We start from the raw sequence: 26,372 nt of genomic DNA on the forward strand, positions 1-26,372 counted from the left end.
GAACATCAGATTCTAAGTTTAAATATGTCTCCATGTGATATCGTATGATATCATCATACACTAATGACCTGATTTGACCTATCGTAGACATGGTGATGGTGACACATGTATAGCTAATAAGACAGCAGAATAAACCAGTGCATTAAGAAAACCAAATGCATGTACACACACACACACACACACACACACACACACACACACCAATTACAAAGATATTTTAGGATCACAAGACAAGAAAGAACCAGTGCTTAATTAGGTTGTTGGATAACTGTCTGTAACTTTTTAAAGGCTTGGTTCAGCTGTCTCTTCTCTATTCAGCCTAGAATATTTTAAATACGTAGGTCCCAGGAACTATTTGAAATTCAAGACTTGAGACTGGAATTACTTGAGGAATGGAGGGAATAGGGTAAGGTGAGAGACGGCGTGTAAAGGATCAAGAGTTGTATCTGGGTCCACCATAAGCCAGTCCAGAGACTTTGGGCAAACGTGGACCCTCTCTAGACTTTAGTTTCCTCAGCAGTAAAGTCAACATGTTGAACTAGGTAATTACCATGGTCTTTTTTAGCTTGATAATACTCTAATACATATTCATTGTCAACATGGAGTATGTCCAAACTCCCTTGATTCTCTTTTAAGTAATTCTTTATTCTAGTGGATCCTAAACCTGGCTGACCATTAGATTCACTTGGGGACTTTTAAAACTACAGATTCTTAGGCTTTGCTCTAAACATACCAAATCATAATCTGCAGGAATGAGTAAGCTGTTGGGCCAGCATTTGAGATCATTGCTTGTTCTTCCTAATATGTCACAGTGGGCTTAGAAAAGCACCCATTGCTTAAACAAACATGGAACATTTTAGATGAAGGGGGATTATATGATTGAATTCAGTTAGTGACTTCATGTCCAGCATCATTCAGTTAGCTTGCCTCCAGGTAGTCTAGAACTCCCTTCTAGGAGTTGCAGCTCTTCCTCTTTGCTTCCAGGATTTGCCTCAGGGTCACTTTCATTGTTCACAGTCAAGCCTTCACCAAGCAGCCAATTCTCTCAAGTCAGGCTCCTTGCTCTTTATGTTCCCCTGCCCACCAGAGCGACTAACACATTAGCAGCTATTTAATGAAGGTTTGTTTGAATGGATGAATCTCTGTGTATTTTTCCATTTCCTTTTTTTATGTCCCAGCCTGTTCCAGTTGCCTGTTTTCCCCTGGCTATTACACACTTTCACTTGTTTGACCCGTCACAGTCTAACTCAGCATGTTTAGAATCATGCTTCACTCACTCTTCTGGGTGATTGCAATAGCTTCCCGCCTATCTGCCCACAACTGCCTTGCCTTTTCAGTCACTTCTCTACCCAGCATTCTTGGAGTCTTCTAAAAGTACAGTTTGATTTTGTCGTGCTCCTGCTTGAACCCTTAACTCTCTTCCAGCTGCTCTTAAGAATAAAGTATAGGCTTCCCAACAGAGCCCCCAGGACCCTATGGAGCAGACATGGCTGTCTGTCTTTCCAATCTTTTGCCATCTCACTCTGGGTCACATTGTCAAGATTCTTTTGTGTCAAGGTCTTCACACCTGTGATTCCAGATCCAGGGAATGTTGCCTGTCTCCTTCCCTCTTCTCTCTCTTTAATCTATTGTGCTGCTCCAGTTGTCTCTCTGTCATTATTAGTGTGGTTATTTGATGTCTTTATCTTCCAGTAGAATGAGGGTCCAGGACAGTTATTATGTCTTATTTACCATTGTTTCTCAGCTTGACATAAAATAAATGCTCAATAAACATTTAGTGAATACATGCACTACTGTTATTTTTCTTGTTTCTTTTTAGTAGATTTACCACCAGTAAGCCTTTGTCTTTTCACCCTCGACGGCTGGACTGTTGCAGTATCTTCATGCCTGGCTTCTTTGCCTCTAGTCCTGCTCCGTTCCATTTTAATTCTGTGTGCTATTGGAAGATACGTTTCCTAAAAATACCTGGATTTGTTTTTGTCTCTCTCCTAGAAGAAACTTTAATAGAATCTTTACTCTGTGGGTTAAAACCTAAACTTTTAAGCTGAATTTTATAAACCCTCTTGAAACCTAGCTACAAGCTACTTTTCCATTATTTTCCTTCTGGAATTATCTTTTTTTCTCACCAAATATATTTCTCTTTTCAGTTTTATTTCTAAGTTTTTGTTCTTATTCCTTCCCTTAATGGGATAAGCAGTAATTAATAATGGAATATTAGCTACTTCTTTGCTCCCCGAAAATTCTAATTAAGCTCTTTCTTTATGGGCCAGCTCTAATACCATGCAGATCAGATTTCTTTCTTCTGCTTGGTGCAGATGATAGGTACTTAATAAGTGCTAATTGAACTGAATTATCTGATTTACACATTTGCCGTTTTGAGGTTGGGGTATGTGGTTATTTTGTTTGTGTAGGTCCATAGAAGCATGAGCATTTTGTTACTTTATCCTTATCACAGTCTCTAGAAATAGTGCCTTTACTCAGTTGACATTACTAATTTAAGCATCTACAGCTGATGATTTGAATATTAATTTTGAAAGAGAAAATCCATATAATGATATTTCCTTTTAATAATAAATTTTGCTGTCTTTCAATATGTTTAAAATCTATTATTTAAGGGCTTCAAACATACATTAGTCTAAAAACTATGCTTATTTTAATAAGCTTGTATTTGGGGAAATAAAAGGGATAGGTTATCTGAAGTATTACCAAATAATATTATTATTCTTACTCAACATCATAGAGATGTAAGATAATATGTAAGTAAGGGAGGGAAATGAGTGTTGAAAAATAGTAACCTTGAAACAGCCCACAATCTCCACTGGCCATTCCAAAGAGGTGAGTCAGGAAGTGCCCACAAGGGGGCGTGCTCATCTAGAGAAACTTGACCAAGTGCCTTTTCTGTTAACGCAGGTAAAACTGCCTGTTTACAACTGAGCTTCTAGACCATGTCTTCCCCCCACCGCCAGGAAAAAGAATGGACCCTCATCACAACAAGAATTCCTATCCATTTTGTAGCACATGTTTGTTTTGGATGTGTGATTTTCCAAGGGAGCTAGAGGTCTTACAGAATGGAAGTATAAATTGCCTTGTGAGCTCAGACAAGTTTATGAAGCTTGTGATTGTGCCTTTTTTTGGCTGTGCTAAGAGCATTTTTATTTTGTAAGCATTGTCGTCTTTTCTGTGAAGAAGGGTTAAGTTTTGTGAAATATCCTTTTTGGATTATTAGCCCAAGGAATAGGCAGTGCTCTCTTTTCACTGCTTCATCAGTTTGTGTAGCTTGAGGAACTACTAGCTAGTCATTTGGAGAAGTGCATGGGCTTTGATTGGTGTTTTTTCCACCAGAAGTCATGGCTTCTTGCAGTCTTTATTTTTTCTTTTCCAGTCCTCTTTCTTTTTTTAACCTTTGGCCTCAACATTATCACCAACAAACATTTATTGAATGCTATTTATGTACAGGCTTTTAAATAGATCTTAGAGAATGAATAGAGGATATGGCACCTAGACCCTGCCCTTTGTGTATTTGATCCAAAGGAATTAAACAATAAAAAGAAATCATGCCATTTGGTATGTGTTAGAACAAAATGAGAGCCAAAGTGAGAGCCACAGGAATTAACTGGATAGAGAAATCACTCTAAGCTCTGCTAAGTTTCACATGGCAGCCTTAATGGAATTGGAGGAATTTAAGCTGGATGTTGGATAAAGGGTCAGACTTATATGTCTGGGTAGAAAGACAGATAAAAGTCTTGGGTTCAGAGGCCTGCGAATGGATGAGTTTGGTTGCACCTCAGGTTTTCTGCAGGACAGTGGTTTCAAACTCAGATGCCAAGGGTGCCAGGCAGGCAGGCAGCCTAAATGTGTGAGACAGATCTAGAGAGGTGGACAAGTAGAAGAGAGTGGGGCTGACTGGCCATGTGTGTGTGTTCCATTGTAAGGTATTTAAAAAAAAAAAAATGTGTAACACCAAACTACACTTTGCTAGTCAAACCAAACCCTGGTTTTGGCAGCTTGTAATTCCTGGTGGGGGAATATCAGTTGATAAAGTTAAACTCTGCAGAATTTAGCAAAGTAAAATAGGCCATAGAGGAATTATGACCATAGCTAGAGTCCCCCTGGACATTTGCTACTTTTATTTGTGTTATCGAACTTCTGACCAAATGAGGGGAATATTTTGAAATATGTATGAATGGCCCATCCTCGTGGCTATTTGAACTAAACCAGGCTTTTGGTTATTCAGAGTCTCTGAAAGTATCACTGAGATTAATTTGAATGACATTCGGTTTTCTAGGGTATGGCACTATCACCATGTAGGTTATATTTTATATCCTAGAATATACTTAACTCCTTTCCTACTCTCTCAATTCTTTATTTTTACTTTCTAATAAGATCTATTGAGCAACAAAAGGATAAAGAGTATAATAGATACTTTTTCTTTCTTTTTGCTTTTCAATATGCTTATCTTTAATTGGTATGTATTTGTGATTTTGAATATCAGTTTCTATTTTCATAGGTATATTCATAATTATGTGGCCATTTGGTGATATGCATAGGTATGCTCTACTTAAAAAATTTCACATTAAATAAAGTAACTTATTACTGTAGTAAGTCAATGTTAAATACTGTTCTTCAGTCTGGAAAGGGCTGAATTTAAATCCAAGTTAAGTGGTCCGTCCCAATGGTTATGGTGTTTCATTGAAAGGAATAGAATCCAGATTGTCCATGCTACCTTCCAGTCCTTTATCTGTTATTCCCCACTTCTTTAAGACTCAGTTTAAAGGCTGGCAGAGCTCTCGTATTTAAAAGGGAAAGTGTAATTTTATCTAGAGAAGATAAATATGTGCCCTAAAATGAAAGAAAGACCAGAGGTCCAGACCATAGCCAGGTGTTTTTGAAAAGAGCCAAATTGGACAACTAAATTGGAAAAGGTTGCCTGCGTTTATAAAGGAGATTTCCTTGCTATTTATTAATAATTAGCAAGGTCTTAGCTTGTCTAGCTTTGTATTTTTAAATCTGCCCAGTAATGAATTCATATCCTATTAGTCAGTATGTTAGTAGCATGTTGGGTTGTTTCTGTCTTTGAAGTATTAATGCTATGATACTCATGCCTCTATGAAGTAAAACTACCAAATAATCTTGATTTTCTTCTCTCTTGAATATATTTCCCAGACAGTGGTGACTGATTACAGTGAAGGATGAGCAGCTCTCCAGTGGGAGAAACAAAGTTAGAGCTAAAGTGTAGTATGGGCATTGCTTATTCTCACTTTTAGGAAATCAAGAAAGTTTGGAGTAAAATAGAACTGAATTAGTAAAAAATGAGAAAAGTGTGATCCAGTACCAAATGACCTCATAGGATGGGAGGGCAGTAAAGAATTGTTACAAAAAGGAAACACTGAATATAGGAATATGGGACCAATATCAAGAAATATAATTTTTTTATAGATAAAGTGAGAGGCTTAATGTTTGATGGTTTTAGTCTTAGAAGTTTGTTTTGAACAGTAGACTAAAGGGCACACAAAACTTCCAGAAGTAAGGACTGCTCCCATATTACGAGAAATGGGTGTGGATTTCGGTTTGGTTATTATGGGGGACTAGCCAAATATTTCATGACAGTTGTTTAAGGATGTGCTTTTGGGAACAAAGTCATTTAAGAGTGATGTGCAAAAACGTTACATTTAGGGAAGATCTAAATATGAAATAATCAGAAATGTGAAGTAATAGAAAACTGCTTTAGTTAAGCTGAGTTTGGATCACATGTCCAATTGAGCAAGATGCAGTTTCAGAGGGAACAAAGTTTGAGTTATTGATGAGATTCAATTAAAGAATATTAATTTTATGATACTTTGTTGCTTATAGATGCATGAGGGGCAAGATAAGCCAACAAAGATCCTGCGTAGGTCTTCTTGTACTGGGGAGAAATGTGTGTATTAGAGGTTGAAAGGTGCAAGGGCCTCCTGTTTGGTCGGGAAGTGATTCAAGAAATCTTTGTTTTTTTGAGACGAAGTCTCGCTGGGTCACCCAGGATGGAGTGCAGTGGCGCAATCTCAGCTCACTGTAGCCTCCGCCTCTGAGGTTCAGGCTATTCTCTTGCCTCAGCCTCCTGAGTAACTGGGACTACAGGCATATGCCATTGTGCCTGGCTAATTATTTTATATTTTTAGTAGAGATGGGGTTTCTCCATGTTGACCAGGCTGATCTTGAACTCCTGACCTCAAGTGATCTGCCTGCCTTGGTCTCCCAAAGTCTAGGGATTACAGGCGTGAGTTACCGCGACTGGCCAAGAAATCTTTTTCTGGAATCTTTTGAGCCTGTATCACTTGATGATGTGTAGTACTTGAATGTGTGGTGTGGGTGGGGTAGGGATGAGGGTAGGGGTGGAAAGTGACATTTGCACTGTATGAAGTGCAAGTGAACAGAGATGCCAGTGTCTGTTATTACTTGAGAGAGACGAGGCTAGTGTTGGAGGACAAGGCAGGAGGGATGGGCTTTTGCTGAGATTTAGGTGATACACAGAGAAAGTGATTGCCAATCGGATTGAATTCATTCAAGTATTTTTTCACAGAACCAACTTTGCCTTTTTTTGGTCTCTTTATTTAAAGTTTATAGCTATCTCTTTCATTGATTTTTCATTTTTTCTTTGTTTTTTTCCCCCCTCTTTTCTTTGTGTTTATCTTGTTCTCTTTCTAATTTCTTTTATTGGATAGTTAGCTTATTAATTTTATCTTCTTTTCTGATGTTAAAATTTTGGATATAAGTTTCCCTCTCTGTACTACTTTTACTGTATCCCGCAAGTTTTGAAATGCTACATTTTTGTTATTCATTATTAAGTATTTTTGTTCCCATATTGATTTATTTGATCCATAAATTATTTAGAAGAGTTTTTTAATCTTTTAATTTCCAAATTTTATCTACTGTTGTCTCCTAAGTTAATTGTATTACAGTCAGAGAGTGTATTCTGTTTGATACTGTTTTTTGAAATTTGTTAATGATTTAGTTTATGATTTAATGTGCAATCAGTTTGTGCCTAAAAAGAAACTTTCTTTTCTAATATTGGGTACAGAGATCTGTCAGTGCTATCAAATCAAGCTTTTTAATATGCTATTCACATCCATTTCTTACTGATTTTTCCTGCTTGACCTCTTCATAATTGAGAGAAACGTTTTAAAATATCTCATTGTGGAGTATGATTTGTTGATATATCTGTTTTTACTTTACATAAATTTGAGGCTTTTAAAAAATACATACAAATTTAGAATTATTGTATTTCCTTGGTGACTCCAAGCTTTCAGCATTTATCATGTAAAGCCCTGTATCTCTATTAATGCTTTCTGTCTTAACACTTATTTTGTGTGATGTTAACATAGTTTCATTGTTTGGATTGATATCTGCTTGGCATATCAGTTTTTTCTTCCCCATCCTTTTACTTTTGACCTTTCCATATACTTATGCTTTAGGTTTATCTCTCATAAATAACATCTAGCCAGATTTTAAAATCCAATCTGACATTCAATAAAACATTATTATTTTTAAAGAATTTTTTTTTTTTTTTTTGGAGACTGAGTCTCGCTCTGTCGCCTAGGCTGGAGGGCAGTGGCACAATCTCGGCTCACTGCAACCTTTGTTTCCTGGGTTCAAGCAATTCTCCTGCCTCAGGCTCCCGAGTAGCTGGGACTATAGGCACATGCCGCCATGCCTGGCTAATGTTTTGTATTTTTAGTTGAGACGGGGTTTCACTGTGTGTTTTAATTTATATGAACGTTTGCCATTGTATTTCCTTACCCATTTCTTGTTGTGTGTCTGCTTGTCCTCCTTCATTTATTTCCCTTCTTCTTGAAATATATCATTTATTTATTTATTCTTGATTCAACAAGTGTTTACTGAATGCCTAAGAGGTGTCAAGTGCTTTTCTGGGTGCTTGGCATATGTTAGTGAATAAAATATGCAAAGGTTCCTGCCTTCATGAAGCCTATCATCTTGTCAGAAAGATAGGCAATTTAAATGATATGAGCATTATATCATTTTAGAAGGTGATGAGATGTTATGGAAAAAATATAGAGAAAGGAGAGTAGGTGTGCTTGTGTGTGGATGGTGGGGAGGATGCAGAAGGAGGACAGGTTGTAGTGTTAAGTAGAATATCCCTTACAAACTTTATTAAATGCAGTCCTCCTGGCAGTGAACTCATTGGATTTATTTATATATTTATAAATGTCTTTAATTTTGTTCCTAAAAGGCAGTTTTGTTGAATACCATTTCTAAGTTTATAGTTACTTTTCTTTGAGGATATTATACCAACCTTCTGGCCTACTGAGCTTCCAGGAATTTGGCTGTCGTTCTGTTGTAGGTGACGTCTCTTTTCTATCTGGCTTTTTCCCTTTTTCTGTGGCTTCCTGGAGATCAGGATTCTTGTTTTCTATCAGTTCTGGAAAATTTGAGCCATTTCGTCTTTAAATATTTTCTCTCTTTTATTCTGTGTATTCTCTCTAGTTAGCCACAGATTAGACTTTGAGCCATATCTCTTAATATCTCATTCATATTTTTCAGGTTTTCCACCTTTTTCTTACAGTTACAGCCAAATGTGTATTAAATATGCCTTATACCAATAGAAAAAAATTGAAAAGTTTGTTCATGATCTGATGTTTTGAATATTTGGTTTTGTTTTTTAAGATATTGATTTTTTTTTTGCCTTTTTTACAGGTAAAATTTACGTGCAGTAAAATGCATGCATCTTGAGCGTGTAATTCGATGAATTTTGACATGTGTATATAACCATATAATCAGTACTCCTATAAAAATATAGAATATTTCCACGACTCCAGAAAGTTTTCTTGTGCCCCTTCGTAGTTAATGCCCTCCCCAATGAAGATAACAATTTTCTGAGTCTTTTTTACCATAGTTTTACTTGTTCATTAAAATGGAGTCTATGTATTCTTTTGTGTCCAGCTTCTTTTGCTCAGCATATAAGATTATTCATATTGTTCCATATAGCATGGGCTCCTTTTTATTGCTCAGCAATCCTCCCGTATTGACAATATCATAATTTGTTTACCCGTTCCCCTGTTGATAGACGTTTGGATTGTTCCCAGGTTTTGGCTATTGCAAATAAAGGTGCCATGAACACCCTTGACAAGTCTTTTTGTGGTATACATTTTGACTTCTTTTTGGTAAATACTTAAGTATTTCATTGTTAGGTCATAGATTGGTTTATGTTTAATGTAGAACTTATAAATTTTGATTTAGAATTATAAAATTGTGATTAATATTCATTTCAGACAAATAAGCCAAATTGGACATATTTATCATTAAATATTTAAACTAATATTTGAAGTCCTTGAGATGTGTTCTGTAAGTATTTTGATAGGATGAATGCAGTTTAACGACCTAGTTAATGTCATCTTAAGGAACTTGCTGTAATTTTTATTTCAACTTCAGCATATCCTAGGTTCTCAATCTTTAACCAGTGGGTCACTATGGGTATAAGTTAAATGATGTTAATTAAACTGCATATGAGTGAGAATAGAAATGATTTAAAGCTGCATAAAACTACTTTTGTGATGATATTTACTGCCTAGCTATGTAATAATTTAAGCCACGAGTATGTTCGTGTGATGTCTACTATCACTTACACACACTCATTCAACATGGACTCTGAGACCCTTCAAACTGTTCCATTTTAAAGAGAAAAACTTACATTTCTTTACATTATTTAAAAGATTATCTTAAAAACCAAGATGAAAACCATTGCCTTTTCCACCTTTAATGTTGCAAACCCCAGAACATTGTATAGGAATTCTACCAGTTAGAAAACATTGTCCTTTGCTATCTTTGAGGGTTCAGAATTTTTAAGTAATCTTTTTTATAGTATGAATTTAATTCCTCTAACCCAGATATGTTAAATCCCCTTAAAAGCGTGGTTCAAACACTTTATTTTTATTTTAACCTGAAGATGCTTCTGTTAATTTTTGTCGAGTGATTTAGGAAATAAATAGTATAAAGATTTTATTGTTTACTTTTTACTTGTTTAGAGACAGTGTCTTACTCTGTTTCCCTGGCTGGAGTGCAGTGATGTGATGATTGCTCACTGTAGCCTTGCACTCCTGGGCACAGGGGATCTTCCAGCCTCAACCTCCTGAGTAGCTCAGACTACAGGTGTGTGCCACCATGCCTGGCTGATTTTTTTTTTTTTTTTGTAGAGACAGGGTCTGCTATGTTGACCACTCTGTTTAAATTTTTATATAGTATACAGTTTTTTCCTCTAGCTCCGTGAATATATTTGGTACCAATTTGTGTAGTGTTGCAAAGCCATTTAATTCATACCCATTAAACAAAGAAAATAAAGGATTACTTTAGAATAGACATCTTGACTATAGTTTATAAGAAACATCATTAATAGTATTGGGCATCATACTATTAAGATGATTTTCTGAAGAGGGAAGATAATATCATTGAGTGTTCCTATGTTGAGATTTTTTCTGGTTTCATGCAGTCCACATAGGTGAGAGTAAATAATTCTAGCTAAATTATTATTATCATTTTTTGAGACAGAGTCTCACTGTGTCACCCAGACTGGAGTGCAGTGGTGTGATCTCCGCTCACTGCAACCTCCACCTCCTGGGTTCGAGTGATTCTCCCAGTCTCTGAGTAGCTGGGATTACAGGTGCACACCACCATGCCCAGCTAATTTTTTTTTTTTTTTGGTATTTGTGGTAGAGACAGGGTTTCACTATGTTGGCCAGGCTAGTCTCTAACTCCTGATCTCAGGAGATCCACCCACCTTGGCGTCTCAAAGTGCTGGGCTTACAGGCGTGAGCCACCCAGCCCGGCCTAGCTAAATTATACTTTGTTTACAGATAGTTAATAAACTGTAGCCCACAATGGCCCTGCTGTTGGAGGGCTGATTTGTGAGAGATATAGAACTAGGTCTAGATGTTCTGCAGCTGGAGCCATCTCTCTATGTTTAGGATACTCAGAGATGTGAAAGCTTTATGATGGCATTGTTGTACAGTCATGTTAGGGTGTAAGTCATCTGCATTTCTCAAGTGGAAGCTCATGCCAGTTATAATGCTGCTCTCAAACCTAACAAAGGTATATGAGGAGGGGTTGGTATGTTTTCAAAGAATGCATTTCTGTCTTTATCATTATATTAAGATAATCCCATAATAGACCTATTTTAGAACGCACTTATACATTTAAGGTTTATTCTTATATTTTAGCTACTTGATGTTTGAGTAATTCTGGACGGAAGAAAGACCGAGTTAATAAGATAAAAGACTAGTAGCTGGGGCTGGGCATGGTGGCTCACCATGCGCCGAGGCGCCGAGGCAGGTGGATCGCCTGAGGTCAGGAGTTCAAGACCAGCCTGGCTAACATAGTGAAACGCCGTCTCTACTAAAAATACAAAAAAATTAGCTGGGTGTGGTGGTGGGTGCCTGTAATCCCAGCTACTTGGGAAGCTGAGGCTGTGAGCCAACATCACGCCATTGCACTCCAGCCTGGGCAACAAGAGCAAAATTGGCAGATTTCAGAGAGTGCAGATTAGAAGCTTAATTTTCTGGTGGCAAGTGCCTTAACTTTGTATTAAGGGATTTATTCCTTTTAAGGTAGTTTACATGTGTTAATTTAATTCTTATAATAACTACATAATAACCATCTTTATTTGGAGCAGAGAAAATAGGGACTGCTTATTTATTGGTTACTTCAAGAAAGTTTTATTTCAGTGTTTTCTTTAACACATATAACCTGTATGCTAACTTTCTATACGTGCTTATTTTGAAGAGGACTATAGTTTTATACAGTTGCTTTTTAGTTACAACTTTATCAAAAAAGTAATAGAAATAGCATGTTTTAGTCAAGGACAATAGGTATATGTGTGTCCGTGTAGTGCATATATTTTTAAGTATTTATAGAGTGTAAGAGTGTAATAGTAGCTCTGTATAGTAACAGTCATTGTATGTTTTTTAACCTTTCTAAGATTTCATTCCTGTACAAACAAGCTCTGTGAAATTATTATGGCCAAAATACCAATGTTTGTCTTTCACCTAATTTATCTGCACTTCATAAAAATGTTTAAATATTACTTCATCATCCTTAAATTTGCTGTGCAGTATGTGAAGTCTATAACTAGTTCTTGAATATTTATGAAGTAATTCTGATTTTTTTTTAGGTGTTACAGGCGCTTAGGAATATTTAGCTTAATTTGGAACAGGATTCTCTATTATTTGCTTGATTTTTCATTTTTGAAAACCAAGTTAAGAGTAAATCCATCTATGTATAATCCAGTTATACTGACATCAGTTTTTGTATCTTTCTACAGGAGTTTGGTTAGGCATAACAGTTCTCGTGCTTCACAATATCCTGATTGAAATGCTAGGAAAAGTGCTTTACAGATAATGCATAGCATTGTGTATACGTTACTTATCCCCTGTATAAAATTCTGTTTTACAGAATGCATGGGTAGTATCAGCAGTTGCAGTTTATAAAAAAAAATACCCTTAAGAGAGTAGATTGTAATGGCGTAAACCCAGGAGGCGGAGCTTGGAGTGAGCTGAGATCTGGCCACTGCACTCCAGCCTGGGCGACAGAGCGAGACTCCGTCTCAAAAAAAAAAAAAAAAAAAAAAAAAAAAAAGAGAGTAGATTGTAAGCATTCTCGCCAGAAATAAATGATTCTGTAAGGTAATGTATACGTTAATTAGCTTGATTTCTGCAATCAGTACCTGTGTCAAAACATCATGCTGTATACCATAAATATAGATAATCTTTATTCATTAAAATAACTAAAATGTGAAAAAGAGACATAACTGTCCCTCAAAGGTTAGACAGTGAAATAGGATGAAAGTCCCAATTTGATTATTTACAGGAAGCAATCATCCTTATCTGGTAGGCCTGATGGAGACAGTCACTTTATGCCTTACTTGGGCTAGGGAAAAAAGTGTGTAAAAATTTCCAGAATTTTAAAACAAAGAATAAGGGCAAAAAGTACTGGCATACGTCTCTCAATAAAAACTCAGTATTTCCAAAAAATAATCTTAAAAGAATACCCTTTCTTGACTTTTCTGTTATTGTTGAGGAAAGTTATTTTACAGTTTGTTTATTTGTATGAGATTTGTTTGCTTTTTAGAGGTGTAAGATCAGTATTTTAAAATATACATACCAAATCCATGTAGTATAATAGTGGTGATAAGCTGTCAGTTGACAGTTGAGCAAGATAGAACTTAAATCTTTTATACTGGCATAGTGTTAGCTTTAGGTAGTTTACGTTTCTCCTTAAGCAGATTTGTACCTGTAAATAGTTTGCTTCAGAATGAATGGGGCAGGTATTTGGTGGATAATGATCCCCTGGGATGGGATGCTGTTAGACCATTAGCATAATGTGGAATATTGTTAGATGTGCAGTCTTGGATAGTTCCCAGATTGCTCCATCAGAATCTGCATTGAAACAAATTCTCCTGATGATTTGTGTGCACATTAAAATTTGAGAAGCCTTCCTAAAGAAGACGTCAAATTTGACATCTGGGGAACTAACACTTCTCTCCTCGAGATTGCAAGAATATAAAGATTTAGAAATTATTTATTAGAATTATAAAACAAATATTCCTCTTAAAAGTATATTTCTCTTTAAGATTATCCATCTTTTCTGGAATAAAATGTTTTTAATGCATTTCTGTACTGCTGTTCTTAATCTTACCTAGCAGAGAAGATAGACTTTGCTTTGTCCAACCTGAATGAGCGAGTCTGGTTATTGTTAAGTCTTCCCTAAGATAGCGACAGCATCTGGATTTGCATGAAGTCAAATCTTGTGAAACAGAAGTAGAAAACTGGCCCTGACACTGGGATGGCATTGCATGTTATTCACTATTGGGCATGTTTTGTAACACCAGGGATACAGACATCCTGCATCCTAATTAAAAAATAAATATGTCCTGAGTGTCTGTTGAATTCAGTGTGATATGGAGTGGGTCAAACCCTTCCTCAGGGAGTGTATGGCCAGGTTAGGAAGTATTCTTGAAGGGCATATGCCTTGAGCAGAACTATGGCATTCTGAGATATGATCATGTGGATCCATTGTCTAGACTTTCTCCAGCTGTGGTTAAAAGAGGGATTAGGAATATAGCATTCTTTTCAGCCAGTTCAACATTTCCTATCAAAGTAAGTACTGTCATAGTGTATCAGTATATTTAAGGGAAATTAGAATTTAGAGCAAGAAATATAAATTCTAGATGTAAGTACCTTTTCCTAACAGACTTAATGTAAAATTTTGTTGTGGCACACTCTACTTCTGAGTTTTCCAGTTTGCTTTAGGGAAAAATCTCTTGTTTGAATTCTGCTTCCAGTATTAGAAACTCTTCAATGTTGCTCAGCTTCTGAGATGGCCCCAGGAACTCATTGACTTTTCTGGTGATTGCTTTAGTGTGTCATTTTGCTTCTTGTGGATCTCTCAGTACCAACCAAGTCCTGCTCAGTAGTGTGAGCAATAAACCACACAGGATGGGGATCTGTTCATGTTGAACCCTGCGTTGGGCCTGGCTCTTACATGCATACTGGTGGTGGGGGTAAGGGTGGGATCTAGGGTTGAGGGGCAAGGTTTGAAAACCAATGCCCTAGCATAAGAACACTACCATGACTACTATTAACCTAAAAACCTACCTTAAGCCCCCTTTTTAATATATGAGACTTTTTCCATGAATTTTTTTCTTGCCTCCCTTAATCATTATTTCTATCCAGTAGTGTAGTGTTTGTCTCTCTTGCACAGGTGACCAGAAACTTTGGAGGTAGGAGACAGCTGCTCATAGTCACTAAATGTCACTAAGTGCCTTAAACATGTGGAACCTGGAACAAAATATCGAAACACAAAGATGCCTTCCAAGAACATACACTTTTCTGCCATACAATTGGCAAGCATATTACTGTTATAGGAGAGAAGGGAACTTGCCATGAAGTTTCTCACGAACAAGGAACTCTAAGAGAAAAATGATAGTGTGGTATACTTTAAGATTGTAGGCCGGGCACGGTGGCTCAAGCCTGTAATCCCAGCACTTTGGGAGGCCGAGACGGGCGGATCACGAGGTCAGGAGCTCGAGACCATCCTGGCTAACACTGTGAAAACCCGTCTCTACTAAAAAAATACAAAAAACTAGCTGGGCGAGGTGGCGGGCGCCTGTAGTCCCAGCTACTCGGGAGGCTGAGGCAGGAGAATGGCGTGAACCCGGGAGGCGGAGCTTGCAGTGAGCTGAGATCCGGCCACTGCACTCCAGCCCGGGCGACAGAGCGAGACTCCGTCTCAAAAAAAAAAATAAAATAAAATAAAAAAAAAGATTGTAAATGCCATTTTCTTAATTTATTGTGTGGAATGTATTTCTATTAGATGTTTGTGTATAATACTTAAAGAAATACTAACAAGGGTATTTATTGGTTCATTTATGCCACAGATATTTTCCTCTATACATTCTCAAACATGAACTTAATTCTTGAGAATGAAGAGACACTGCTGTATACTGTAATTTATATTAAATTGTGATATGTCCTCCATTAAAAAGACAATATAGCCTTATTATTAGAGAAAAGCAACAGGACACCTTTTGTTCGGGATTTCTCTGTGGAAAATACATTTTGACTTAAATAGGATTTAAATGGCAACTTGATAATAGATAATTTTAGGAGATTGCTCAATGTTCCACTTAGGGATTAGTTTAGATTTTGTTGTGTCATGATTGTACAAAAAAGTGCTATGTAGTCATATCAGATTGTCCCACGCCATGCCTAGTGAATACTTGTGCCACTTTTGCTCTACAGGAAAATGACTCAGGCACTTTGGACACGGTGGGCGCTGTGGTTGTGGACCACGAAGGGAATGTTGCTGCTGCTGTCTCCAGTGGAGGCTTGGCCTTGAAACATCCAGGGAGAGTTGGGCAGGTAAGTAATTATGGGTTTTTTAAACTAGCCTTTCAAAGTAAAGCATGGAATTTTTAGCTCACGATTTTTTTTTTTTGAGACAGAGTCTCACTGGAGTCTGTCTGGAGACTCTTTGCCCAGGCTGAAGTACGGTGGCGTGATCTCGGCTCTGTGCAAGCTCTGCCTCCCAGGTTCACGCCATTCTCCTGCCTCAGCCTCCCAAATAGCTGGGACTACAAGCGCCCGCCAACTCGCCCGGCTTTTTTTTTATATTTTTAGTAGAGACGGGGTTTCATCGTGTTAGCCAGGATGGTCTCTATCTCCTGACCTCATGATCCCCCCGCCTCGACCTCCCAAAGTGCTGGGATTACAGGCGTGAGCCACTGTGCCCGGTCCAGCTCACAATTTTTTAACCAGTGGGAACATTTTTTCTTTAGAAAAAAATGAATATAATTGTTTTTTAACATCTAGTATGAATCATCAACCAAATACCTTTTTAAGATTCTTTTTAAGAAAACCTATCTCATAGTAATTGGTTTGTTTCTCATCTTTACAATGGGTGATCCTAGTTTTGCCACTTTCAGCAGGTTGGGCACTTGCCTGGGTATTTAGTAGAAATTTCATAAATGTGTGCCAGTTTCCATTTGCTCTCTGTAAATATCACTCTCTTTAGGAATAAGGTCTACTTGACTATCCTGCTTGCTTTTTAGTTAGATAAATGATTTTAGAGTTACATTTTTTATTTCCTCTATTCCATGTATAGTGCAGTGACATTTGGCCCTTTACATCCCTCCTCTGATCAAGCATTTCAGCCATTTTATAAAATAACCAGTATTTCAGGTCACCAACACATGGTACCACTTAAAAAATCTAGAAAGGGGGATGCTCTAATTTATGTAAAATTTGCTTGTCCCCAGTTCATTTGCACATCCTCTTCACTTTGCCCCTCCCCCCATCTCCCATCTTTAGTTTTATACTGAGAATGAAATTTAACAATCCATTTGATCTAGGAAGATTTCTGAGGATAAACCAATTTTGGCACATTACTTGTGGGCTTAATAAATATTTGTTGAGTAAATAAATGAATTGGATACTCTCATGGACTAGTTGCAAGGGTTCATTTAAACTCAGTATTTGGGTGGCATCTTATACATGGAATGTGTCTTGTTATGCTTTGTGTACTTTGTCACATTTGAAGAAGAGTCAATGTCACAGTTACTTTGTTCATGACGGTTAGTTACTATTTGAAGCAGAGAGATCCAATTCATGGAGAATATCACTGCACACCCCAAAGTGATGTTGCTTGATCTGCTCTAAGCTGCTTACATTCCTAGACTAGGAAAAAGGGGAAGGGAAGAATAATGAGTTTTATGCTACTCTGCCTAGTGTACAAGGGGCTGTATAGGGAATGATTACTCCACGTGTGTACAATGCTTTGAACTCATTGTAAAAGCCTTTGTCTGGTCATGGTATTTTTCTTACGTTATAAAGTCCTGTGTATTTGTCAAGTTTGCAAGAGGAATATCAAGCTTGGCATATCAGATTTGGATACCCTAGTAGAGAAGGTGAGAGAAAAGCCAGCAGAGTCACCTCTGATGCATTATAGTCCCCATGACTTTCTCACTGTTTTCTGTTTGTTTTGGTTAGCAAAATAGCAACAACAGAACTAAGGATGGTTCTGGACTATGTTAGCAGGATATTACGTCTAACAGTCTTGAAGCTATTCTGCCCCTGCACTTAGAACTGTCCTGAGCAAAAGAAATACTTCTGTAAAATTTATGTGTTGATTTGCCTCACTTGGCTAGTTTATGAATACCTAGCTTCTGAGAGTTATAAAATCAGGAAAGAGTTTGAAAAGAGAGTAAAAGGGCTTATAGGAAAATGCAGTTGCTTAATTGGATTATAATGCTTGGATAGAGGAGATGTAATAAACTTGAAACTGTGTAAGTATCAGATGAGAGGTAAAGAACAGTTCTTTTTGACAAGCCCAAATGAAACAAAATACAAAAGTAAGTTATATCAAAGGCTAATTATTTTTTAAAGTGTGCTGAAACTAGATACTTTTAATGTATGTTAAATGCACAATTAACTATTTAAAAATTTTAGCCTATTACCCTGCTGTAGATATGTGATAGCAGTGCAGATGGTGAATGGCAATTTGAGGCCAGGCGCAGTGGCTCACTCCTGTAATCCCAGCACTTTTGGAGGCCGAGGTGGGCAGATCAGTTGAGTTCAGGAGTTCAAGACCAACCTGGCCAACATGGTGAAACCTCATAGAGAAAGAGAAGTAGAGAAGGTGAGAGAAAAGCCAGCAGAGTCACCTTCAATGCATTATAGTCCCCATTACTCTCACTGTTTTCTGTAATCCCAGCACTTTGGCTCATGCCATCTCTACTAAAAATACAAAAATTAGGCCAGGTGCAGTGGCTCATCCTGTAATTCCCAGCACTTTGGGAGGCCAATGCGGGTAGATCACTTGAAGTCAGGAGTTCAAGAACAGCCTGGCCAACATGGTGAAACCTGTCTCTACTAAAAAATACAAAAATTAGCTGGGCGTGGTGGTACAAGCCTGTAATCCCAGCCACTTGGGGGGCTGAGGCAGGAGAATCGCTTGAACCTGGGAGGCGGAGGTTGCAGGGAGCTGAGATCTCGCTACTGCACTCCAGTGGGGGTGAGACTGAGACTCCATGTCAAAATAAAACAAAAATTATCTGAGCATGATGGCTGACACCTGTAATCCCAGCTACTTGGGGAGGCTGAGGCAGGAGAATTGCTTGAACCTGGGAGGCTGAGGTTACAGTGAGCCAAACATGCCACTGCACTCCAGCCTGGGAGACAGAGCAAGACTCTGTCTCAGAAAAAAAAAAGATAAGAAATGGGAATTTGAATTAGAACTTATTTGCTTCTTTAGCTTACTGTAATTATTTGAATTTACAGTTTGGACATGAGAAAGGAATTACTATATTTCACTTGTCCCCCTAAACTTCACCCCACCCCCACACAAATAGGCGGTTGAGTTTACTGGTTAAGTGTGGACTTTCGATCCAGGTAAACCTCTATTCTAATCCCACCTCCCCACTTACCATGCCCCTTACTTTGAACAAGTTACTTAACATCTTTCAGCTCCACTTTCTACTTCTGTAAAATGGGGATAACCAGCTACCTTACAAACTTGTAGAAGATTCAATGTCAAAATGCATTTAAATTACATAGCCCTTAGTAATAACAGCTAGAGCTAGTGTTATTTAAGCACTTGCTGTGTTCAGCAAATATGTTAATTCACATGATCCTGTGACAATATGAGGTAGGTATTTTCATTATCCTTATTGTATAGAAGAGGAAACTATGGCCCAGAGAAGATTAATAATAATATATTTATATGGCCTTATTTTACTGCATAATAGCTTTAATAAAATTTTAATACAGTTTTACTACCAAAAAGAAATAAGATTTTAAAAATTTGTTTTTAAAGGTTTGCTTACGCTTGCCATATTTTATCCAAAGAAGTGGATAAGAGATGGACAACCTCTAATTCTTTTATCTTACCTATCACTGTCTTAGCCCAGTGAATTTCAGAAGGTTAAAAAGGAAGACAATTTTAGGTCATGAGACTAAGGAAGAGTATCATAAAGGGAATTTTCTTAAAGGGAAGGAACAAAGGGTAAGTGTAAATGTTCTTTTCTAGAAAGATGACCTTGCCTGGCTTTCTAAGAGGTGTCCTTGGGACCTTATTTACTATTTTTTGAGTGCAGGCTCCTGGTCATGTTAATTGTGGGAAATGTAAAAGATGATGATGATGGGCAGTTCAGAGTTATCAATGAAGGAAGAATGGGTCCTTCCATTGATTTCTTGTGTTCTCTGAGACTTTGGCTGATGCAGCACTTGCTTTAGGGAGTACCAGTTGAATAGTTATCCCACAGGTCTGCTAGTTTATTTATAAATTCATATTCTAAGTCACTTCTGAAGGGCTTTCAGTTGCCACACTGACCCTGAGCCAGCATGTATTTTAGAAGCATGGTGTTTTCAGAGGCAGTAAACAGATTTCCCACTGTCTACCATATTGAGAGTATCCTGCTCAGTTCTTGGTTCTACTTTTAAGAGGGGTATTTCAGTAACATCTGGAGACAGCAACTGTGTGTGGGTCACATGAACATGGGAGACTTCATCTCTGGTTATCCGGGACACTGACTTATTTCTCTAGGAGGGTAATTATGAGAGAGTGGTGGGTTTGTGCATCGCAAAGTCTTGGGAACAGCTCACAAATTTGGGTTTCTTTGGGTTAGAAAAGAGAACTAGAATAGCTGTTTTTAAAAAATTGGAGGACTTTCTGGGGAGGTTACAATACTTCCAGAGAGCAGAGCCAGGACTAGTGGTTGGAAGTTATGATACAGCAGATACTTGCTACCAGTGGAAAGTGTCTGAAAATGGAATGTGTTCCCACATGGGGTAGTGAAGTTCTCAGTGTCAGAAGTGCCTCGGATGTTTCATGGAGGTTCCTGCTCTGGGTAGAATATTGGAGCTAATGATTTCTAAGATCCTTGTAAAAAATAACAGAATATCATAGAAAGCTGAACTCTGCTCACCATCCCCAGTCTTTGCCTATTCCCCAGTCCTCAGAATGAACTCCTAGGAAATATCAGTACTGCTTTATGGGAGTATCTTTTTCCTCCATCAATGGCAGGGAATACTGAACGTATTATAGTTTGCTTTTTTTTTTTTTTTTTCAATTCAACAATATGTTTGGGAGATCTTTCTATATTTGTTCTTAAAGATTTTTTAAAAAGCTTAATTCTTTTATTTTTAACCTTTGCAATGAATTCCACATACTGCCATGCCAGAGTTTATTTAGCCATTTCCTTACCGATTGACATTTAGGTTGTTTCAAGTTTCTCATTCTTATCAACCATGTAGTAATGAACTGTTGAGTGTGCCTCCTTGTATTTTTCTATGATAGCTAGCTAGCTAGGTTTTTTTTTTTTAATTTTAATTTCTACTTCTTACTATGGAGTGGAAAAGTTATTACTTGTGATTTCCCTCCTAAAGTCAGAAAAGTCATTGTGGATATTGAAGAGAAATAGCATTATTAAAACAAAATAGGAATGATCGTCCTAATCTTTTATAAAACCATAGTAGCTTATTGTGTTCCTGATGTATAAATCTGCTCTACCACCTAACAAAGTGATGAGCTTGAACAAAAGAAAGGAGGCTTTTTTGCTTTAGGGAGGCATTTGCTTTAGAGTCATCTGGCTGACTCTAGCACAATGGTGAGTGTATATTGGACCCTTTGATACAGGACTGTTTGTACTTCCTCTTGTGTCAGTTCAACACAGACATGGAAAAGGCCCTTTTGAAGCAGGATTTCCTAGAGCATGGCAGGAGGACCAGCTGCATCCCAGTACCCCATGACTCTGGTTAACAGTACTGATTCCCAGGTCTTCCCCAGACACTAAATCAGAATTTCCAGGAATCAGGGTTCTTATCAGTAAGCTCCCCCAGTAATCTGACACACACCTAGATTGAAAACTACTATTTTAAGCCAACCACATTGGTTTTAAGGGGCCAGAAGAACAACTAGCTGACAAATTACAAAAGGGAGAAGTTTTTCAGGGAAGGAAAAAATTACTGCTGATGACACTAAGAAACTTTCTTTTGCTATTTTCTGAAAGTTTTTAGATGAATGGAATATCTGAAAACATAGTTTTGATAGTATTAAAAGCATCATGCGGGTGGGTCATATACAACATCTGGTATTATCACCTAGTTGTTTTATATCATTATTAAACCAGGCTTTATTAGATGGGTATGATTTCTGTTGAAAACTAATAATTACATTTGATATTTCTGAAATATTATATCTATTTTCTTTTTTCCCCAGGCTGCTCTTTATGGATGTGGCTGCTGGGCTGAAAATACTGGAGCTCATAACCCCTACTCCACAGCTGTGAGTACCTCAGGTATTTGCTGCTTTCATAACCATTTCTCATAACTTCAACCTTGTCAACCATTTAATGATTAAAAGCAATATTTATAGGTAAACATAGAGCATGTGCTATGACAGTGTATGGATGTGGGACAGATCTTCAGTATTTGGGAGGTTTTAAGGGTTGTTTAGTATCACAGTGTAAATACTATACTTTGCTAACATTTTCTTTTCTTTTTTTGAGTCAGAGTCTCACTCTGTCCCCAGGCTGGAGCAGTGGTGTGATCTTGGCTCATTACAACTTCTGCCTCCCGGGTTAAAGTGATTCTCAGTCTTCCAAGTAGTTGGGATTATAGGTGCGCACTACCACACCCGGCTAATTTTTTGTATTTTTAGTAGAGACCGGGTTTTGCCATGTTGGCCAGGGTGGTCTTGAACTCTTGACCTCAAGTGATCCGCCCTCTTTGGCCTCCCAAAGTGGTCAGATTACAGGCGTAAGCCACTGCGCCTGGCCCACTAATATTTTCAGTACAACTCTGGAGTTAACTATGGTTAATTATATTTTTATAGATAGATATTTTTTCTTTTTTTTTATTTTATTTTATTTTTTTTTATTATACTTTAAGTTCTAGGGTACATGTGCATAACGTGCAGGTTACATATGTATACATGTGCCATGTTGGTGTGCTGCACCCATCAACTCGTCAGCACCCATCAATTCATCATTTATATCAGGTATAACTCCCCAATGCAATCCCTCCCCCCTCCCCCCTCCCCATGATAGGCCCCAGTGTGTGATGTTCCCCTTCCCGAGTCCAAGTGAGCTCATTGTTCAGTTCCCACCTATGAGTGAGAACATGCGGTGTTTGGTTTTCTCTTCTTGTGATAATTTGCTAAGAATGATGGTTTCCAGCTGCATCCATGTCTCTACAAAGGACGCAAACTCATCCTTTTTTATGGCTGCATAGTATTCCATGGTGTATATGTGCCACATTTTCTTAATCCAGTCTGTCACTGATGGACATTTGGGTTGATTCCAAGTCTTTGCTATTGTGAATAGTGCCGCAATAAACATACGTGTGCATGTGTCTTTGTAGTAGCATAATTTATAATCCTTTGGGTATATACCCAGTAGTGGGATGGCTGGGTCATATGGTACATCTAGTTCTAGGTCCTTGAGATAGATATTTTTTCTAATGATCCGTGATGCTGCCAAGTTTAGACAACAAAAGACATAAAAGTAGCAGGTCGTTTAAAAAATTAACAGATAATCTCTTGGGTAAAATGTTGATGTAAAACTTACAAGGTGCATTTCCAAATATATAGTTTATGACATTCAGTCCTTGAATGACGCTTTCATTGTAATACAGGTCCTCTTTTTATATCTGTATTGTAAAGGCATTATTTAGTACAAAGTGTGTGTGTGTGTGTGTGTGTGTGTGTGTGCAGGAGATGGGGAATGGTGGACATGGAGAGTTTTAATAGGCAGAATGGTTGTTGTCTATTTCCATACTTTAATGATGCCTGTGCCAGATGTACATAAAGCCTTTTCTTATTATGTGGTGATACCTCTGGTTGACAAAATAATATTGACTCATTCCTGTTTCATGTTATCCTTCAAGTTACAGTCCTATCCCTTTCTCTCTAACAGTCTCAGGCTTTATTGGGAGAGTAGACAAATATGGCTTCTTTTCCTACCTTTCTCTCTCCAATTTCTTATCACATTGGTCTCTGCCCCACCACAGTAACAAAGCACCTAGTCCAGTGGCCCTCTTATCCTGCTTTCTGCCTACTCTTTCTGTGATCTCTGATGCAGGTGACTTTCTTTTTGCATGTAGCATAGATCCTGGAACCCTCTTGGTTTGTCTGCCTCTCTGACCTGTTCCATCTTGGCCTTCTTCACAGATTCTTACTCCTCTGTCTTTCCATTACCAACAGCCCCAGGGTTGGGTCTTTGGTGAATTCTGTGCTTTCTTCTGCTGATTTCTTGTTATTTCTGCGTTCTCATGATTTCAGCTGTTCTCTCTCGGGATTGGCTTCCATGTCTGTATCTACTTTGGACTTTTGAGGTGCAGTGAGTCCTTTCTGACTTCCTGGTGGACATGTTCCTATAGGTGCTATGTATACATATCAGACTCAGGTTCAACAGAACATTTCATTCTTCATCCCGCCCTGTGCCACCTTTCTCCTGTGTCCTCTGTCTCTTTTATTGCTCTTATTCTCCTATCCTTTGCTCAGACTTGAATCTTGGCACCATTCTCATATTTGTGGTTTCTTTCTGTTTCTTCTTTCCTGACTCTGTTCTTTCAGACTCGTGTTCCTATGCCTGCTTGTCTTAGCAGCCTCCTGACCTAGCTCCATTTCTTGCATCAGTGGAAAAACATGGTTGTGAGCCATTGGCCTCTCAGGAGAAGTCTAAAGATGAATTAAGGTTGAATCGAATCCATACTACTTTAATGGTCAAAAAATTGTTTTTAGTCATTTTTGAAGAAATGAGCATAATATAATAATATGAGTTAATTTTTAAATTTAATTTAATATTCATGGCACATGAAAACCTTGATGCATAATGTTTACAAATTAGGCTGTGAACATAATTTAGTATGGCCCTGTGTCTATGGAAAATTGTAGTATTTGAACAAACCAAAGACAAATTCATCGTTTCATTTGGATTTTCCCAAAGAAATCACAGTTGGAGTCATATATTATAAGAGTTTTATTTTGGTCAATATGTTGTTCAGTGAGATAGGTTATTGTTTAGACATTACTTTCATATCTAGATGTTAGGAGAATTGGATTCTATTCTAAACTGAAATCCTGAGAGCCTGCCTGCTTGTGTCAATTTGGAAAAGAGATTTCCAAGTCCACCACTCCCCTACTCTTATTTTAAAAATAGGTGATGTGCAAGTTGGAATCAGAACATACTCCATGGATTTGATTCTATTAAGTAGAATGCAAAGAATGGGTAGGTAAAGTTAAAATTGTAAAATTGAGGTTTTTCTCCATTGCTTTTGAATATTTCCTCCTTTGCCTATCCTGTGTCAGTTGAAGATAGTTTTATATGACTAAAGATACCTTTAGCTTTCCAGTTCATGACATCCAGTGTAGCTTTTTAACTTAGATACCCAGCTTGTCATGTTATACGCTTCCCAAGCTAAAAGACTAACCTTCATCTGCCCACAGAACCTGGGGATGATAGACTAAATCTCCAGTCCCTCCTGTCCATTGGAGTTTGTGCGATTGCTTCACTCTTGTTTCTCATGGGGCTGTTGCTGAGAAGTTGACAATGGAAACACATGGCAGAGTTGGGTGATCAAGTCAGAAGAAAGGTGGAGCACTGGATTTTGCAACTGTTTGGCCAAAATAGAGAAGACTTGTGCCTTAGGCTGCTGCAGAAAATCCATTTTAGGTTTATATGTATTAGAAGGTGGTAATTGAAAAGCAGGGAAAAGATAGTTAGTTATGGTTAGGATAGGGCTTTCCCAAGGCCAGATGGGTGATTTGGTCATTAGCCTGAGGGATAAACTCTAGCATCTTGTTCTCATCACTGGGTGGGGAGAAATGAGTAAGGACTGGAGGAGAGGGGGCGGAGAAGCAGGAGCTGACCTTTCAAACTCTGACTAATGTTCTGGCATCATAGGAATTTGCCTAGCTAGGGATAGAGTAGAGCAGACACAAGGATTCCTGTCCAGACTCTTCCAGACCCACTAGCTGTGGAGCCTGGGCAAGAGGTTATTTGTAAAACCAGAATAATATCTACCATTACTGTAAGGGATAAGTAAGTTGACATACACACGGCTTTTAGTGCATTTCTTTTCCCAGAGTAGGGGCTCAATACTTACTGTATTCCACTGAATCTGAGTCATCATCCTTTATCAGATACACTGTAATTTTTATACCGCTAAGGAAACGAAAGACTGTCAATTAAAGTATAACACACTGCCTTGTCATCACTTAATGCATAGTGGTTGCTTTACAGGAAAATATAGAATTAGGAATGTTCCACCAGTGAGAAGTATTTGCTTCACTGATAACAAAGTCATGCCTCATTGCCATTTCCATACCTTTCTATGTGTACAATTATTTTTAATTTGAATTCTATATCATACTGTAATCCTTCTGAACACATTTTGAACAACAGTTTAACTCAACACATGTAGTTCCAACATGGCACATAACTGACGGGTCAACACTTGCAAACTGCTTGCATCTAGAGTCAGTGGCAGCTCTGTCACCACTGCAGCCTGGAGGATAACATGGGAGGATGCATCAGTTATAACACACCTCCTGAATCCAGAAGTTTAAAAATGTGAAAAAAGTATATTTTAGAATTGATAAATTATAGTAAAAGCTTTTCTTATTCTCAGCTTTTTCTTGAAAATAAATAATTTGTTTCAGACTCTCTTGAGGCAGTAAGATAAACTCTTAAGGAAAGGAGGGCTGTGGGTATATTTGTGTCTCCTGAGTGCCTGACACACAGCCTTATATAGAGTGAGTGCCCAGTATACAAATAAAAATTAAGAAATGTATGTGTGGGTCCTTCCTCTGAGAAGAATGCTTACTTTTTCAAA

At 37.8% G+C, this 26,372-nt stretch overlaps 1 protein-coding gene across 4 annotated transcripts in view; it reads left to right on the plus strand.

Annotated features, from left to right (window-relative positions):
- TASP1 (taspase 1) overlaps positions 1-26,372 on the plus strand; it is a 318,398-nt gene that overhangs the window by 96,708 nt on the left and 195,318 nt on the right. For all 4 annotated transcript variants that reach the window (XM_023217842.2, XM_023217841.1, XM_023217840.1 and 1 more), the window contains 2 exons: positions 15,783-15,902; positions 21,757-21,835. In XM_023217842.2, coding sequence (XP_023073610.1) covers positions 15,783-15,902; positions 21,757-21,835 — 199 coding nt within the window. The remainder of the gene's footprint in view (positions 1-15,782; positions 15,903-21,756; positions 21,836-26,372) is intronic.

This window comes from Piliocolobus tephrosceles, chromosome 20, assembly GCF_002776525.5.
Source record: "Piliocolobus tephrosceles isolate RC106 chromosome 20, ASM277652v3, whole genome shotgun sequence".
Classification (NCBI taxonomy): Eukaryota; Metazoa; Chordata; class Mammalia; order Primates; family Cercopithecidae; genus Piliocolobus; species Piliocolobus tephrosceles.